The sequence below is a fragment of the Xiphias gladius genome, chromosome 7, assembly GCF_016859285.1.
Source record: "Xiphias gladius isolate SHS-SW01 ecotype Sanya breed wild chromosome 7, ASM1685928v1, whole genome shotgun sequence".
Taxonomy (NCBI): Eukaryota; Metazoa; Chordata; class Actinopteri; order Istiophoriformes; family Xiphiidae; genus Xiphias; species Xiphias gladius.
The window spans coordinates 21,690,896-21,708,118 of NC_053406.1; the positions used below are offsets into that span (position 1 = coordinate 21,690,896).

General features: G+C 42.1%; 1 protein-coding gene across 1 annotated transcript in view; it reads left to right on the forward strand.

Annotated features, from left to right (window-relative positions):
- The first annotated feature begins 469 nt into the window (after window positions 1-469).
- b3glcta (beta 3-glucosyltransferase a) overlaps window positions 470-17,223 on the forward strand; it is a 59,611-nt gene continuing 42,857 nt past the window's right edge. The window contains exons 1-2 of the mRNA XM_040131073.1: window positions 470-792; window positions 9,399-9,442. Of these exons, the coding sequence (XP_039987007.1) occupies window positions 729-792; window positions 9,399-9,442 (108 nt within the window). The 5' untranslated portion in view covers window positions 470-728. The remainder of the gene's footprint in view (window positions 793-9,398; window positions 9,443-17,223) is intronic.

Consider the following 17,223-nt stretch of genomic DNA (forward strand, 5'->3'; position numbering starts at 1 on the left):
TCGCACGGGTACACTCGCTTGCTCCTTTCGCTGCGAGGGAACGGTGCATGTTCAGTGATTCGTTCACCGAACGTGCTTCCCAGCGAACGTGAGCCCGGATTGATAGTCAGCGGCTCAAAAAGTGCCGGAATCGGGGCCCAGCAAGTTCGGGAGTAATACGGAACAGAGGATCGGTTCAAACGACTCGAAAGTCACCAAACACCGGCGTTCATCTCTGATGTTCAGTGAGGAAACCTTTTAAAATATCAAGAATTAGAAGCAGAGCTTGGCGTGAGGTATATTCACTGCTCGGCTGTGCTTCAGTCCAGGGAGTGGGATCACGCAGCCGGCGCGCCGGTCGAGCACTGAGTGATTCGGCGGACAAATCCTCTGAGCGAATCTATCTAATGAACCGCTCCTAGTGATCCCGGACCCTGAAAAAGGGACCGTTTTGCACATCACTGCCACCCGGTCCGGCTGCCTGTCCGCTGGGCTCAGGGAACTCGTCCCGCCAGCAGAGTGCGCCCCTGCGCCTCGATCAGAAAGTGGGGTTGCCTCCTACCAAAGAACAAACCCACTCCCCGTTTTCCGTGAAACTGTGAAAAGGAAAAGCCCTGTTGTTTTTTCTGTGGGGCTTTTTTTTTCTTTTTTTTTTTCTCCTTCTTCCTCTCCTCCTCCTAACAGTGTCAGAAAGCCCATGCACCGAGAGCTTTCTCCGCCACCTCCACCGCTCACAGGACTCACCCAGGATGCTATCGAACAACCCTCGCGTCGGGCACAAAGTGGCAGGCTGCTTGGTTTTCCTCTCCCTCCGTAAGTCCCCACTCTACTTTCGTAATCCTCGTGTCGGGAGGCTCCGACCAGACGGCCGAGGGGGGGACGCGGGGCGCACCTCTCGGCAGTCAACAGTTTGCCCCGCTTGGAAAGGAGAAGCCTGAGCCCGGAGCGAAAGCACGGTGTAGCTTCTGAGAGCGGTGTTTTCCGGCGGCAGAGCGAGACGGAGCCGCGAGTGCATTTCCATAAACTGTTGGAGAAGTGCGGAGCCATGATTCGCCTCTCAACTTCCTGAGGAGTTGAGAGGCGACCCCGCGCATACCGGCTGCCATGCGGGCTCGCGTCAGAGCCGTGGGCTCCCAAGTTCACAATTAAGAGTTGATCGCGGGCAGGGGGTTTGAAGGCCCGAGTCCGTGGGATCACGGCGTCTTGTCCTGAAAAAAAAAAATCGCCTCCCGCTCGCGGCAAGCGGCGTCACAAGTGGCCTCTGCCGCCCGGGCACATCGACGCCGCGTTAGTGGGAGTCCGAACCCGGGGACGAGTGCACCGGAGGCTACAGCTCCCGTTGGGCTCTCACCAAGTCACGGTCCCCCCCCTCGTCGGTGGGGCTGCGCGGCCGGGGACTCGGCGGCAAAGGTCGCAGCTACGTGATCCATAAGTGATTTGTTCCCCTTTTACTCACCATAAGGGTGAAAAGTAAATCCCATCCGCAGTCTCACCAGCCAACTGGAAGAGCGTTAGTGTACTTTTTATTAGAAATGGCGGTCAAATTTGTTCCAGAAAGATGTTTAAATCGTGGATAAATGACATTTGAACTTCCTGTCATGGAGTTCATTGCTTATTTTGACAAACAGCTGGCGGCTCAAACGGGCGACTTGAATCTCACAGGAGCCAACGCACGTTTTTGATCACAGGTGGACCTCGCATGCGGTGCTACGGTCTCTCGCCTCCAGGCACAGAGACCTCAGTCACATCCAGGCATAACCCCCCAGCACGTACAGAATATCGGCGGCGGTGTGTCGGGGTCCATTGGGTGGGGTGTAGCGCACAATGTGCGGCTGCAGCTGTGAGTGGTGGTGGTGGGGGGGGTTAGTGAGCGACCAATATTGCACTGGCCCAGTGTGCCATGTGGATATCACCAGGAGATAAATGCCGAGCACAGCAGGAGAGTCTGCCTGCCTTGCCGGGACTGAGTTACAATGTTTTATATATATATGTGTATATATATATATATATATATATATATATATATATATATATATATAAAAGGCTAGGATATGCAAGGATCTCCAAAAGTTTTAGTACTGCAAGAAGGTGTAACGTCTGCTTGGGTAAATAGGACGGGAAATAATTAGTGATTCTTAATGCTGCAAGAAATTGCTACTGGTTACAGTGAGCTACTACCAAATGGATGTGAGCGAGGATAATCAGTTTTGAACCCACACTTAGTCAGTCGATTATATTCCTTCTCTGCCTGCTTTATACATGCTCATGGTCTCTTTATCTTAAGAAACCTGAGACCTTTTTAAGTTCTCCGGAGATGTAAAACAAACTTGTCACCAACCATTTAGGGTCACCTTTCATTTTTAATTCCCGATAGGGGTGCAATGTTTTGACCCGCAATCTAACTAGATAGGGGTCGAAATGTTGCTTTTTAGCTTACCTGAAGGTGTTGCACGTTGAAGAAAAGCATGTACTTAACAACTTCGATTGAAGCTTGTGGATATGTAAAAAAAAAAAAAAAAATACAATACCGTCTGGGCAGTATGGGGAGCCGGGGTCACTGATGCAATCCACCAGTTCCCTGTGCACGAGTAAAAACTGTGCGTTTAGCACAGAGCCAAGCGCCTTTAGTTGGGCATCAGTACTCTGACAAGGCGGCTTGTCTGCTCCCCCCTGTATGTAATATTCATGCGTCGAACATCAAGGCACAGCCGAGGCTTGGAGAGTGTCCGTTTTGGTGACATTAGGGGGGGCCACCTCTGCTGTTTTTCAATGATGTCGTCCACGAGGCTTTAACAGACTGTCATCTCTGATGTGTACTGGAGCGGTCTCTCGGCTGAGTGTGACGCAGTCGGAATTAGGAGCAGCACCTCCAAGTCTGAGGCTACGGTGCTCCCGCTCCCGTCCACATGGGCTGCATTTCAATTGTGCCACATGTGGTAGCCCCCGCAGAGTCTATATGTGAAGGTGGATATGTGGATGCCACACGGTTCGCGGTGGAAAGGCTGCTGTTTTCAAATTGGAATAGGTTCACAAATTGACTTAGTTTTTTAAAGCTGTAATCAGTTTTTTTTTAAATGAATTTACTTTTATCATATGCAAATGCAGTGAAACACTCAAAATGATGCATTTGTTGTGTTTGGAGGTTGTACCCATTGGTTTGACAATACTAGTGCTGTCTAGATGTATTACTTATGTACAAAATGAAGATTAATGTTACTTGGTAGGTCAATGTACATTTTCATTGCATGGCAAGGACAAACTTCTCAATGGTTAGAGATGCCATTTCCCTCTTTTTAGTTACAATATGTCAAAAGGTATTGATTGCTATTTTAACTCCAAGAAAAAGTTAGCTTTCTCCATCCAGGCACCTCAGTTCAGGTGTCTTACGGTTTTATTCAGAAGTGACAGTAAAAAGGATTGTGGGGTTGAGGCTGGTGGTGAAGTGAGAGCTGAGCCACTGAGAGAAGCTCTCAAAAAAAAAAACCTGTCTTTGTTCTGATCGTCAGCTGTTGTCACAAGTTTTGGGTACTGACTGAAGGAACGAGACCGTGAACACAGGCAGCCACGTTGAGTTTTCTCTGCAGGCTGGACGGCCCCAATGTGGGTGACAGGGTGAGGAGGTCCGGGATTCAAAGCCGGGACCTCAGGATGCTGCTGCTGCTGCTGCTGTGGCTCTTCCACAGTGAGAGAAGCCTGCTGAAAGTGGTTCAGGCACCTGGTACAGATGCCCCGCAGAGGAGCCTCGCCCCTTCAGATCCGGGGTATGCTGGAGAGATTACAGTATATCTCCAACTGGTCCGTGAGTGCCCGAGGGATACACATGAAGAGCTGAGAGATGCTGCTGGAGGAAAGGCTCAACTGTGCACTTGCGTTTGCAACATTGTCCTGAATGAGCAGCTTTTGGCTCAGGGATGAACGGCTGGACGGGGGTCTTACTTATTTAAATGATTGAAAACATTAATTAATTTAGCTTCAGTTACTAAAAAAAATTAGTCGTAAGATCTCATAATACGATATAAATGTGTCTACTGTATGAGATTTTGCCATATCTCTCCCTTTAAATATCTGTAAGTCCCTTAAATATTCACACGTGCTGATGTGGATAGTTTTGCAAATCAGTGAGCGAGGGCTGCAACTTCACAATTATTTTCATTATCCAATTGTTTTTTTTCAATTCATTGATTAGTATCTGCGTATATAAAATGACAGAAAATAGTTGAAAATGCCTATAATAAGTTCCCAGAACCCAAGCAGAACCAGCATTTTACTTCATTATCGTATCAGACAAAGAAAAGCATTAAAACTTCTCAGTAGAGCAACTGGAACCAGAGAATTTTTTGCGTTTTTGCTTGAAAATGGATCGATTATGAAAATTACATATACTCTGATATAGGATTTTATCCCTATTGTCCAACCGTGGGTGGCACCAAAGAGAACACTGGAACAAAATGATGTTCAGCATTTCCTTGTAAACGAAGCATTTTGCCAGGTAGAGCCAACCTATAAAGCTGTAAAAATTACTAAATGTTACTCTCCACAAACAACAGATTAAGGATTTTACTCAACAGTAACATTCTTAATCTGTTGTTTGCAATTTGGCCACTGTAGTAAAGGTTGTGAAATTAGAAAGGAAGCCAGTGTGTATGCATACTTGAGATATATTGTAGATCAATTAATTAATGACTTCTGGTATTTCAGACACCACACACCATGTTTGTTGCTTTTTAGTACAGTTATTTTTCCCCAAATTATGACCATATTAACTATTACTAATGGTGTAAATTCACATTTTTATTAAAAGGCAGCTTTCAAAACTTCAGAGGAGGCTGCACACTAAGTATCCTTAGTGAAAAAATAGGATGTTAACTGTATTTAAATGAAAGGTTAGTATCGAGACAGAGCTCCAATTAGAGGCTCTAGCAAGGTCAGGAGTTGCTATTGTGGCTTCTAGATGGCTGCTGACAGTGCTTGGATGGGAATAAAAAGTTTAAATTCAGTATGACACAATGCCAGATGTAGCCTGTGCTTCCTGCATGCCTAATAGATTGCAGAGCACTTTTCAAAAATAGAAATCAGGTGCATTATTACAACTGTATCTGCAGCGCAAACTGTGTGCCATCTGTTCCAGTCCTTTGAGGAGCTACTTTTATTATAATAGTTTTTGCTTCCTGTGCCGTCACAAAGCGTGTGTCATTTTTGATTTTTGACCAACAATAATAAACGTGGCAATGTTGCATTAAGTCATTTTTGATTACTAGGGACCAGAATCCAAAACTCGCAGTAATGACCCGCCATCTTCTTGAAGTGTGTTCAGACTGAACACAAAGCAAATTTTAAAGGGAGAATGATTACACACAATGAAAGGAAGCACTTTCTTGTTCTTGTGGATTTATTCTACGGAACATAAATTGAGGTCAAGACAGGTCTGTATAAGTTAAAATGTTTCTCAATGAGCTGTACGACTCCATCCCTTGAATACACAGAGACAAGAATGAAACTGAGAGGGGTCATCACACAAAGAATTGGAATTCTTGATGAGTTTTTGATATGAGTCCTAGTCTGAACTGTCACATCTTCGCAGGCACGAACCCTGTCGCCAGACAGGATCGTCCAAATAGAACAATTCTACTAAACCCCGGAATAGGTGACAGTGTGTTTTTTCGTCTGATGTCCATGTGATGTGTCCATGTGTCCGTGAAAATTCTCTCTTGCTATAATGTCTGTGCATGGTAACCAGGTGCGGTTAAGGTTAGGGGAAGACCGTGGATATGTTTAAAATAAAAAGGCAGCTGTTAACTGCACATTTGCAGCCGGTACCACACACCCATCTCCCGCACGAAAGCCGCACTTGCCACAGGCCCTTTCACTGTCCCGACCTCCGCACTAAACTTCCTGCCTCGCTACATGTAGGGGCAAACTGCTCCCTGCACTGGCACCGAACAGTGGAATAGGTGCTTAATCCGCTATGAACGTAATTGCTAGGTACCCTGGGCTCTGCGCGCCCACGCGGTCAGGGCCTTCATGGCCAGTTAGCTAGCCTCTGTACAGTCAGTAATTAGTGTATGCTGTAGCGAATGCGGACTGCCCATCCGAGACCACTTTGTCACCATCTGTGGAATTTCAGTTGAATATTCATTCACCTTTTATCTCTGGTCGGATATGCCAACAAGTCACTTTGGCTTGCTGAATGTGTCACTGCCTTCGCCAGCCACTCGACACCACTCTGTGCCACGCGGGTCGTGTTGGTGTGTGAACGGGAGTGCCACGGGGTGCTGCCGGGGGTTTCGGAAGCGGTCTGGTAAGAGCTGGGTCCAGGCTGAAAGGCCCTCCGCTCGGGGATGCTTGCGCAATGGTCTCAGAAGTGGTTTCTGGCCGGCAGCCCTGCCATTAATATTAGCATTGTGAAGCAAACACAATTTCGGATTTTATTGTCTTTTGCCGTTCTAGTTTGGCCCCTTCACTATTCAGCCTCTTTGGAAGCCTTTAGTTATCTTGTTTTGCCATTAATATTCCACATGGATGCGGTAATTATCAGAGCTCTTTTAAAGCTCAGACTGACTGCTAATTAGCATTTCAGTTAATATTGTACACCTGCATAGTTGTCTTTGTTAATGGGATTCAGTTAATTCAAATTACTTTCATGTGGTGTTGCCATTTTTTCCTACCCCCCTCTGAACCCATTACATCCTGTATAAAGTGGAAAGTTAAGTCAGAAACCAACTAACAGTCAAACAAGCAAATCATTGCTTAATTACTGTGAATCCATCAAAACCTCTGAGTTCTAGACAACTAGTCTATAGTGTGCCCGCTATTCACATTTTCTTTGTTGTCTGATTCTTTCAATTCTGCTGAGATACACCCATGCCAACATTGTTCCCTCTCATTGATATGAGCACAGTTTCTCTCCTTTTTCTTTTTCGCTAATTGCATCGGACATCTAGTTATATTCCAGTGACAATGTAAATTGAGTAATTTGTTGGAAAGCATGCAGCTACACCATTCAGAGCTTTCATCACGAGGAGTGATTTCCAGACTTTCTAAAATCAAAGCAAACAAGTTCCGCTCGGTGCGGCTCAATTGAAAACACGGTTGGAAACAACAGACTTGATTATGCGACGGAGGTGCTCCCATCAGCACTCCTGACATTATGTAGGGGGGTTACTCCCCCCTCCCTGTGTCTCTGCCTCTCCCTCTCCAGGGTGAACCATGAAAAGATGGGAGCTTTGCGCAGATGTAGCAGATTGTTTTGTGAACTTTAATGTATTCCTGTAGGAAGCTTTGTTTCATGCCAAATGTTGTATTTTTAATACTGACTGAAAAACTGGCATGCCAGATGATAATGTAGTCACTCTGCTCACTCTACAGAGGTCATGATTCGCTGGCTCAGATTTTATGTATGTGAACTTTACATGGCTATTAAGATCCATGAACATCAGATAATAAGCCAGAAAATAATTTAGTTTAGCTGGCTTTTTGTCGCTGATTAAAAAACAAGGCGGCAGTGTAATGCATTATATTTCCCTCATACAATTTAATGTCCTCAGTTGCTCCTTTTTTATAAGCAAGTACAGGCTTTTCCGTCTTTTTTTTTTTTTTTTTATTTATTTGTTTTTATGAGCCATATGCTCTGCGAGACAGATTACACTTATTTGCTGGGAATGTTTAAAGGCACAGTCGATAAGAAAGACTATTTACCAGCTATTAAAAATATCTCAATATTTATTTGGAGCTTGGCAGTTCATTCTTAACCAGGGAGATAGTTCGCCAAAATGTCTCGACTCATGGTCCAATTACTCGCATGTTTTGGAGCTTTCAACCACGTCATGTGGTCTTAGTCCGGAGTTAAAATTTGCTCAGTTGTCATGGAAGTGTAGATGCTCTTCTGAGCTGCTTTAGGACTTAAACATTCAGTTCGACAGTTCTTAGAATAATCAATGATATTAACAACGATATTTTCCGTATTACTAATATTATTTTGTATAAATGACTGAAAATTGATTGAAAAAATGCACACAAAAAAACTTGAATAATAAGCTACTGCCTGATGCAAAAACATTGTGTTGTTTCTCTGTTTATTTTTTTTTAGTATTTCATAGGGCTCTCATTGAGTCTGAAGGACCATCAGCGGCTCTTCTATGTTTCCTCCCCATTTCTCTCATCACTTTCTCTTATTGGAGGCGTATTCCGAGCTGTCCTCATCACAAAAACACTCCATTAACTGGAATGAAATTGGGCCTCTTGCAGCAACAAACAAAAGACTTTTTTGATGCAATCAAACATAAAAATTGTGTATAAAAAAAAATCAGGTCCTCTCCCTTTGAAAATTCGGTGTATCATTCGGTGACAATCGGCTTAAGACCTTAATCACTACCTTTAATGCGGGTACGTTCTACTCTTTTAAAGATATCCTCTTTTTGTGAGGAAAATAATATTTCCTTGGGACTGTTTGAAAACTGCCTTGCATCCATTGTTGTTTTCTAGTGCTTTCATGACCAAAATAATTAGGTTCATTACATTGTACGTTTGTACTGAACTGGTGGCTTTACTCCAGGCTTTACTCACAGAAGCGTTTTGAAGTTAACGTAGCTCTTTGAATAATTTAAGTAGCGGGCTCCCTTGCAATGGATGGTATTAATATCTGACCAAAGTACTGCAGATTGGGTCATAAGAACAAAGTCAGAGAGATTGTATCTAGCTTATGAAATATGTACATTTATATTGAAGTTTTTTGTGCGTTTCTTGTATATTGGATTTTCTCTCTAGCATTTCTCCATGCAGGCATTTCACCAGGCACTTTCTTCTTGTTCCTAGAAAACATATCTGCTGCTTTTTACGTTTTAATCAACACTCTCAGTCGCCCTCTAATGGGTGCGGTGGCGAGTCAGGAGAAGAAATTTAACTCTTACTCGGTTATATCACCTAATTAAAGTCAGATTTAAAGCTGACTGATGTTGGAGTGCAGGCAGCTTGATTTAATATAAACCGCTGTATAAATTCATTCTCAGCGACACTGCTGTTTTGGATGTATCGATTTGAAATCCTGGGAATCTTTCTGCAAAGATTTTTCTTGTCTCAGAATCGATGGCAGTGTAATTGGATAGAAGCTCTATGTGCTCTAATTACAAACTCAGATAGATTAATGCTGCAACGATCCCTCTCAGGGATCCAACATACACTCAGCACGAAAGAATGAGGCACTGGGTTATCTTCTAAAATATTTTTCTTATTTCTTTCATAAATAATAACACGAATCAGGTTGTAGTTATTTTAGCTGTGACCTTGTATGGCAGTATTTCAGTTAGAGAGGTGACCCAGCCTGAAGAAAACGGAGAGAGTTTATGGTTTGGTTTAAAAGGATTCATTTCTGTTTGTATCATTGTCTAAAATCATTTTTTTTCCCCCTCTTTCCATTCTTACAGTTCACATCCACTTTGCTGCTGGCAGCTCAGGAAAAGGCTCACAGGTAAGGAAAACAGTCGACACATGTAATTTTTTTTATTTTTTTATTTCCTGTGTGCAAATTAGTCCGAAGCTTTGCGCTGTCGCTTGTCTCTTGATAATTAGTGTTACTCATTAATTTCCTCACCCCTATTAAAACCTAAATTACCTGGCCAACTGAAGTAAACAGCCATGTTTTTTTTTAGATAGATTGATTATCAGTCACCAGATCAGAAGTTTAATTTGCTCTGCCATACAAATCCATTTGCTCTTCTCTAAAGTGCAACATGATTTTCTTGCTGTTGCATTTTCCAAGTCTGCAGTTGCTGGTCGATAAATGATTAACATGTTCAGTCGCTCTACTTCTTATTGGTGTGAGAAGATGTTGACAGTAAGCCTCCTGGCAGAGGTGCTTAGCATCACAGAAATGGGAAATTACTGTCTTGCTTTTTACTGAAGTCAGCTGCTTTCTTTTCCTGCCGCGGAAGTTTCGCCCTTTTGCTTTTGTTGCTTTTTAATTTAACTCACATTGCTGTAAACGATGTTAGGCAGACATTGTCATCAGCTAAGCCTACTGTGTGACCTGAGTGAAAAAACATCTTGAAACAGCTGGTTTCCAGTTAGATTGCATTCAAGAGAAGCACACAAACACAAAAAAGGGTTTTAGACTTTGCATAAAGCTGTTTTCTCCAAATAATTGTGCCCTCATTATCAGTGAGTCTTCAAGAAAGGATACTCAGTCAAAACACAACACAACCAAGTCCAGCCTAAAGTTGTTTTTTTTTTGTTTTTTTTTCCCTATAAAAGAACAATTAGGGACAGCTGCCTGTCAGAATGATAAAGCAAAGACTTAAATGGCATCCATTCAGGAGAAGAAACCCATTAAGGGAATGAAAAGAGCAGTGTTTTTGTACAATGGAAACGTAATCATGACTAAGAGTCAAGTCTAATGTGCTGGAAAAAAATACATGAGGTCTGGTTTATGGAGTTCCTTTTTGTCTAAACTGTTACATCTATTCTTAGATGTAAATGTCTGCAAAAAGCATAAGAAAAACATCTCAAAGTTTATTCCTGTCTTCTCCTCCATCCTTGACCCTGACATGTGGCTGCTAGTGCTTTTGAGAGCTTAAAAGGTGTGTGTGGGGGGGGGTTGTTGCTGAGTTACCATGGGACCATAATGGTAGCTCATCCCCTCCGCTCATCCAACATAACATGTTTCTTAATGCATTCAAACCAAGGTTCCTCGCTGCGTTTGAATTTTCTCCAGTATCGCCACATTTTGACTGGTGTTTCCCAGACAAAGAGCGGGCAGTTTGACACTTGGTATCAGACATTTTTTGTATTCAGTTATGCTCGACGTGTGATTTTTCTCTACAGCCAAGCCCAACGGCAACGTGGGAACCAGGCTGTTTTTAAAGATCTCCCGAGCTGAAGAACATCATTAACAAATTAGAAGGGAATACAAATTTCTAGGTCATGGAAGTGCTCCCGTTAAGTTACGGAAAGTCATAGAATTTACATCAGGGCGATGGCGGCAGACCTGGCAGTCATTAACACACACACCATTTTGCAGCACGTGCTTATAAATGATTGAACTCTAAAGTAAACACACCGGATTTATTATTTCAACAAAATAAACCAGACGCTGAATGAAGCAATTAATTACTGCTCTTTCCACAGAGGATCATTGACTTCTACAAAGTTGCAATGTGGTGTATGTGGGGCCTTTTCCATCAGGTGTAGCTTTGAACTGTTCAAGTAAAAAAAAATTGCCCGGCTGCAATGAATCAAGAATTATAAGCTCATATACAATACAATGCGTGTATAGGCTTCCGACAATCCAGTTACAAAATAATTTGATTCATGCCTCTCAAGACCATGTGAAAAAAATGATATTTTCTTCAAGAGTCTTCTCAGTGCACAGCAGCCATAACACAAACACACACCAAACATGATTGATATTTTTCTCAGCTATACAGAGTTGTTCCAAAGGATATGAAGGTGGTTGTAAGTAAAAGATAGCTGGAGTAGTATTATTATAGTTGGAGTAGTTGAAGACGTTACAGTTACAAATGTTATGGACAGTGTTAACAGGACAGTCTCCCCACAATTTATTTATTTATTTATTTATTTTCTAGCCCAAAACACTGACTGGGCAGTGGCTTTTCTGAAGAACCACAGTAAATTTTACCATCTTTTCTGTTATTAATGAATACATTTCATCGATGGGGAAAAAATGCAATCTTTTACAGAATCCATTGAAAATAATAAGTAGTGTAGTAACATATCTACCTAGTAAGGTAAGAATAACATGTTAATAGATCAAAGACATTATAGAGTCCTTTGGAGGCTTTGGAGCTGGCAGCAGTCTAAACTGCATTGTTATACGTGCACGCTTTGCATTGAATTGAATCAGACCACCAGTGTAGGCCTTTAAACCACTGTTTGATCAGAAATTGTTTCACATGATTCCTGGGCCGAATGGTCAGCATAGAAGATCTGGTACTGCATGACAGAGGATTCCCCATCTGACTTCCAAAAGCTGGGCTAATCCCATCATGATTTAAAATCTGACTAAATCTGCAGGGGCTTCTGTAGAGCGCGATACGGCAAACACTGATCTCAGAATGCAAAGCAGCAACAACAACATAAACATCACATTTATGAAGCTGGCTTATTGTTTGCTCTCTTCCAGTGGAGGAAAATATTTGAAAAGTCACATACCCCGCTTTGATCAATATTGTTGCATGTAACATTGCTACCAGAGGCGTATGATATATAAAAGCGGAACATGGTAACAGCTGTAAACATCACAGTCTAATTCCCAGGAGTGGGCTTTGAACACAGTCTGTGGCTTTCATATGGATCACAGATTTAGCTCCCTTCTTTGAAGATGGCCCGAAGCCTCTGATGACTGGCATCAGTTTGAATTTAGAATGACTGGGACGAGTTGGCAAAGGCAAGCACAGGTACCGTGATTATCTGCCGCTCCCGGCCTCATCAACAGCCTAAACAACAAGTGTCACACAAGTTTGCTAATGTAAGCAGAAGTGCCTTGATCTCCTGCACCTAGAGGACTCTGTACAGTGAGGGGATGCATGCATGAGGACTACACAGTGTGAGAAATTATTTACAAACTTCCTGCTGAGAGTCCTGCGACGCCAGCGAATGACTTGAACTTTTTAATGGTCCTGTCACTCCACAACCATTCAGGTCTTCTCAGGATAAATGAGCACACTTTCAAAAGAAGTTCCAGGGACCAAACAGGAAGCTTTATTCAGACAGGGTCCGCTTCACCTTCAGCCCATATTCAGTCCAGTCATACGACACAGACAAGGACGGACAGCTTGTAGGCTGTCATGCTCTCTGGCAAACATCGTTTTGCAAAGATTTGTGTTAAAATTTGTCTGTGCAACCAAAATGGCTGTCACTACATGCAAAAAGAGCTTATCTTATCCTACAGCATCTCCTCACCTTGGGCAATTGTTGTAAGAAAATCAAACTAGAGAGCAGATGTGTGAGTGTGATGTCTGAATCATTGCTTCAGCCTCTGTGCAGTGACCTTATCTCAGCAGAAGAGACAAGATTCTTTTTCTGAGTTTACAAACCTATTTGCTGCTAATGTTCACATGATGAGCTCCTTGCAACTGGACAAAAACTGTGAATACCAACAGTTTGCCAGGCACAATTATCGACATCGATTAGCTGAAAGTAGGGCTGTGAGGAAACTCAACTTGAGTGAAGTGTTTTTGGCTTGGCATTGTTTACCTTGGGTCGAGTGTTCGTACCAACTCACGAGCACCTGTTTTGAGCACTTGATTGTGCTTTTGTGGCTCTCATCCGTAGACTCTCTCCGTACTATTTGTCATGATTCTTGCGTGGGTGGTTAGTGGTGTTTGACTCTGTTTTGGGGACCGGACCGGGCGGAATAATTGGAAATGTATTTGTTTTCTGATCCGTGTCAGACTTTTCATACCCAAACCACGTCCACGCGACAGAAGTAGCCCCTCTTTTAGGTGCGAGCTCCCCGTTTTGTCTTGGCTGGTCGGAGTCCTTCTCCTGTTCGGAATTTCCCCGCTCTGTGTCACGTTCACTCTCCTCCATGTTAGTTTGTGTTCCCTTCATGCAAGTTTCTTGTCTGCATCCCTGCTATGTGGAGGAACACAAAGCGTTGTCCCTATGACGAAGAATTCGCTGTAAAGAGTGTGATTTGCCACACAGTGAAATAAACGATAGCGCATAATATGAAATAATAGGAAGAAAAAAGTTCTTTGGGAAGCATAATAAATACTCCTTTTTTGTCTCAGACAGCATGAGGGGCGTGTCAGTTTTTCTGTTTGACTGACAGCAGCTGGCAGGTTAAGCTCTGGCAGCAGAAAGAGAGACAGAGTTTTAAAAAATGCACTTTGGCTTACAAGCCATGGACAGACAGTGTGTTTTCAGCATTTGAAGACTAAGGACTGCAGTAGCATCTAAACAAACTGGGTACCTTTGAAGGCTTTCAGGCTGATGTTAGCGATACACTTTTCCCCAAGTGAATGTTTGTTTGGTGGCTTGTTTAGCAAGCTAAGACAAGACTAGCCCCGGTATGTGTCTAGCATTTATTAAAATACAGTCGGGTCACAGAGCTAACCATCAGTTTTTCTGAAAGATAATTTACCGGTTATGTTTGAAAAACCCAGAAGGAGATTTAAAATTACAGATGGTTAGAAGAGTCTTTGAATCCTTTCATAACAATGGTAAGACCTTCAAAGTTTTTCAAAAGATTGCCAGGTATCTTTTAGAGATACTGATGTACCTCTGTGTCCCAAATGTATAGTATTACATGAGAGGCACAAACTGGGGCTAAGACAAGACGTGTTCACGTTTTTATGATAGAAAAGAAGGAGACTTTAGAATGAAAGCTAATGTTGGTTTTTGTTCAAAGTCTGTGGTTCTTGTGTTGTGCAGAAAGCTGCTGTTAGTCGGTGTGACTGTCTGCCTGATAGAGTATTATTGCTTTATCTAAATGTGGTTTAAAATTAAGTGATTTGGTTGGCTGTATGGAAGCAATTCTCCATCTACGTAGATGGAGAACTAAGAGCATCCCCACTGATTAATGGAAAGATAGGGGGGCACCATAATCAAACCAAAAAATATAAAATCAGATTTCTGTCCCTAGATTTACCGACTTTTCAAACCCTTTTAGCGAGTTTTCTTCACAAAAGCACCTAGCGACAAATCTAGCAACTCTTTGGACAAACCTTTGCTTCTTTCCGTAGAAGTCCGTCGCCAGCATTGCCCCGTGAGCACGAGGTCGGGCTTTTCCTCCGCAGGCACACACCTCTATGCATCTCATTCAGTTGACCACACGGCAGCTGAAACAGACCTGAATGGGCTTCTAACCTTTTCTTTTACTGATCATTTTCCAAATAAATATTGCCGAAATCACAGCATAGGCCAGAGTCTTTAACTTATGCATATGCTGATTTTGTCAAATGACGTTGCAGTTATAAAATCAGGATTTTAGCAGTTGCAGAGCAGCAGCTTGGAAATGGCTTGGTAGTGACTGCTGGTTAACATGTAGTTTTAATGGGCCGCATTTCAGTCATTATTTCATACTTGTTCCGTTGACTGACAACAAAAACAGAAAAAACCTTTAAATGAAAACAGCTTTATTTTGAGTTGTGCTGTATTAAAATACTGTATATGTGAGCACAGAGAGTAGGAGAGAAGCGAACAGATGACGGGCTGTCCATCCATAAACTAGGTTTTGACCTAGTCTTGTTTCTTTTGAGTTAGAGTGATCATAAGAAACAGGTGTAGATGGCACAAAAGTTGTATACAAAAGTTGCAAAAGGGCATATGACATATTTTGCAGATTTTGTTTTTTTTGAGGTTAAAAGAAGTAAATACATTCTGTGCAGCATTCAGACATTAAAAAATGTTAATGCACTCAAACGTTTAATTGCACAAACTTAATAAATAGAAAAAACAGTAACTGTGGCATGTGCAAAAGTTTGGACAACCTTTTACTTGTAAAACACAGGCCTTAAATGATTCATTAGGACTTGTAAGGCAGGTCAAGAATTGTCAGTAGGAACTGTCAGCTGATGAGTCTTCCACAGCTTAGCTCCTCAAAGCAACTGAGTGATGATCTGAAATTGAAGCTAACTAATGCCTACAAAGCAGGGGAGGCTATAAAAAGATATCAAAGCACTTTCATTTTGAAGTCGAAAATGTCATTAAGAAATAGCAGTTAAGTAAGAACTGTGAAATTCCGAGTCAAGAACTCGAAGACCTAGAAAACTTTAGGATGAAACAGCACATCTGCTGAAACACCCGTAGGAAAGTTTAGCTGACACAGGAGTGGTGGTGCATTGTTCCACTATGCAGCGTAGATGTACAAAAAGGGTCCACATGGAAGAGTCATCAGAAGGAAACCTTACCTGCGACCTCAGCACAAAAGTCAACGTCTGAAGTCTGCAACGCAGCATCTAGATAAGCCAGAGTCATTTTGGAAACAAGTGCTTTAGACAGATGAAGTTAAAATTGGGCTCTTTGGCCGCAATCACCAAAAGTATGTGCATGGGGGGGAAAGAAGACCATTTCATTGAACGGATAGAGGGAAGAATAGATTCCACTAAATATCAGCAAATCCACCATGAGCTACTTCAAGAAACACAAGCTGAAGCTTTTGGAGTGGTCCACTCATTCCTCTGCATTGAATATCATTGAAAATCTGTAGGTAGATCTTAAACATGCTGTGTGTGCAACCTAAAAATGTCTCAGAACTTGAAGTGATCTGCAGGAAGAGTGGTATTCAAATTCCTAAATGAAGAATAGGAAGAGTCGTAGCTGGCTACAAAAAGCGTGTGCAAGCTGCAATATCTGCCAAAATTAACATTTGAAGAAAGGTTCATTTTTAATGTCGGCTTGCTGCAGGGGTATTTACTTCTCTTCATTTCAAAAACCAACAAAATATGGAATTTGCCCTTTAGTAACCCTTTCACCTGGCTCATACAAGCCACATTTACACCATTGCACAGTATCTCATGAAAAATTCAGACAAGGAGTCCACAATCCTGAGATATTATCCAGAAAGTCAAGTCATGCAGAGGACAGGGAGCATACTGTGACCCTAAATAACTTAAACAGCAGGGCTTGACCGTAACGTTTGCCCCGTTGCTCCAGGCAACCAGATTTGGAAAACTGTCAACAATTTTGTGCGGTCTGGTTGCCTCTGTTGGCAACAGTTTTTACTGTGCTTAGAAAAGCAAAGCTGAATCCCCCTGTGAACAGAATGCCCCCGTTGAACTTTTTTACTGTGTGCGAAACTGCAAATTTATCAGCTTTATAGAATAACACACAAGACAGTGGTATTCATACCGAAAGAAACTGCATCACAGCTTAAGAGAGCAATAAATTATTGTATTTTTTTTTTTTTTTTTTTTTTAAAGAAATGAGAAGAAAATACCACACACTCTGTGTAACATTTACAGTCAGGAACATGTGGTAGTATTTTGACAGTGATACAATTTTCAGAATTTTGCCTCTGTACATCAACACAATGGACTTTTGGCTTTAATTCAAGGGGGCTTAACAATTAATGGCTTTAGGAATTACAGCCATTTTTATGCATAGTACCTCAATTTTGAGAGGCTCAAAAGTAATTGGACAAACCAATATAATTATAAATATAAAGATTATTATATAATATTATAATGATTATTTTTAATACTTGGATGAAAATCCTTTGCAGTCAGTGACTGCCTGGAGTCTGGAACCCATGGACATCACCAAATGCTGAGTTTCTTCCCTTGAGAT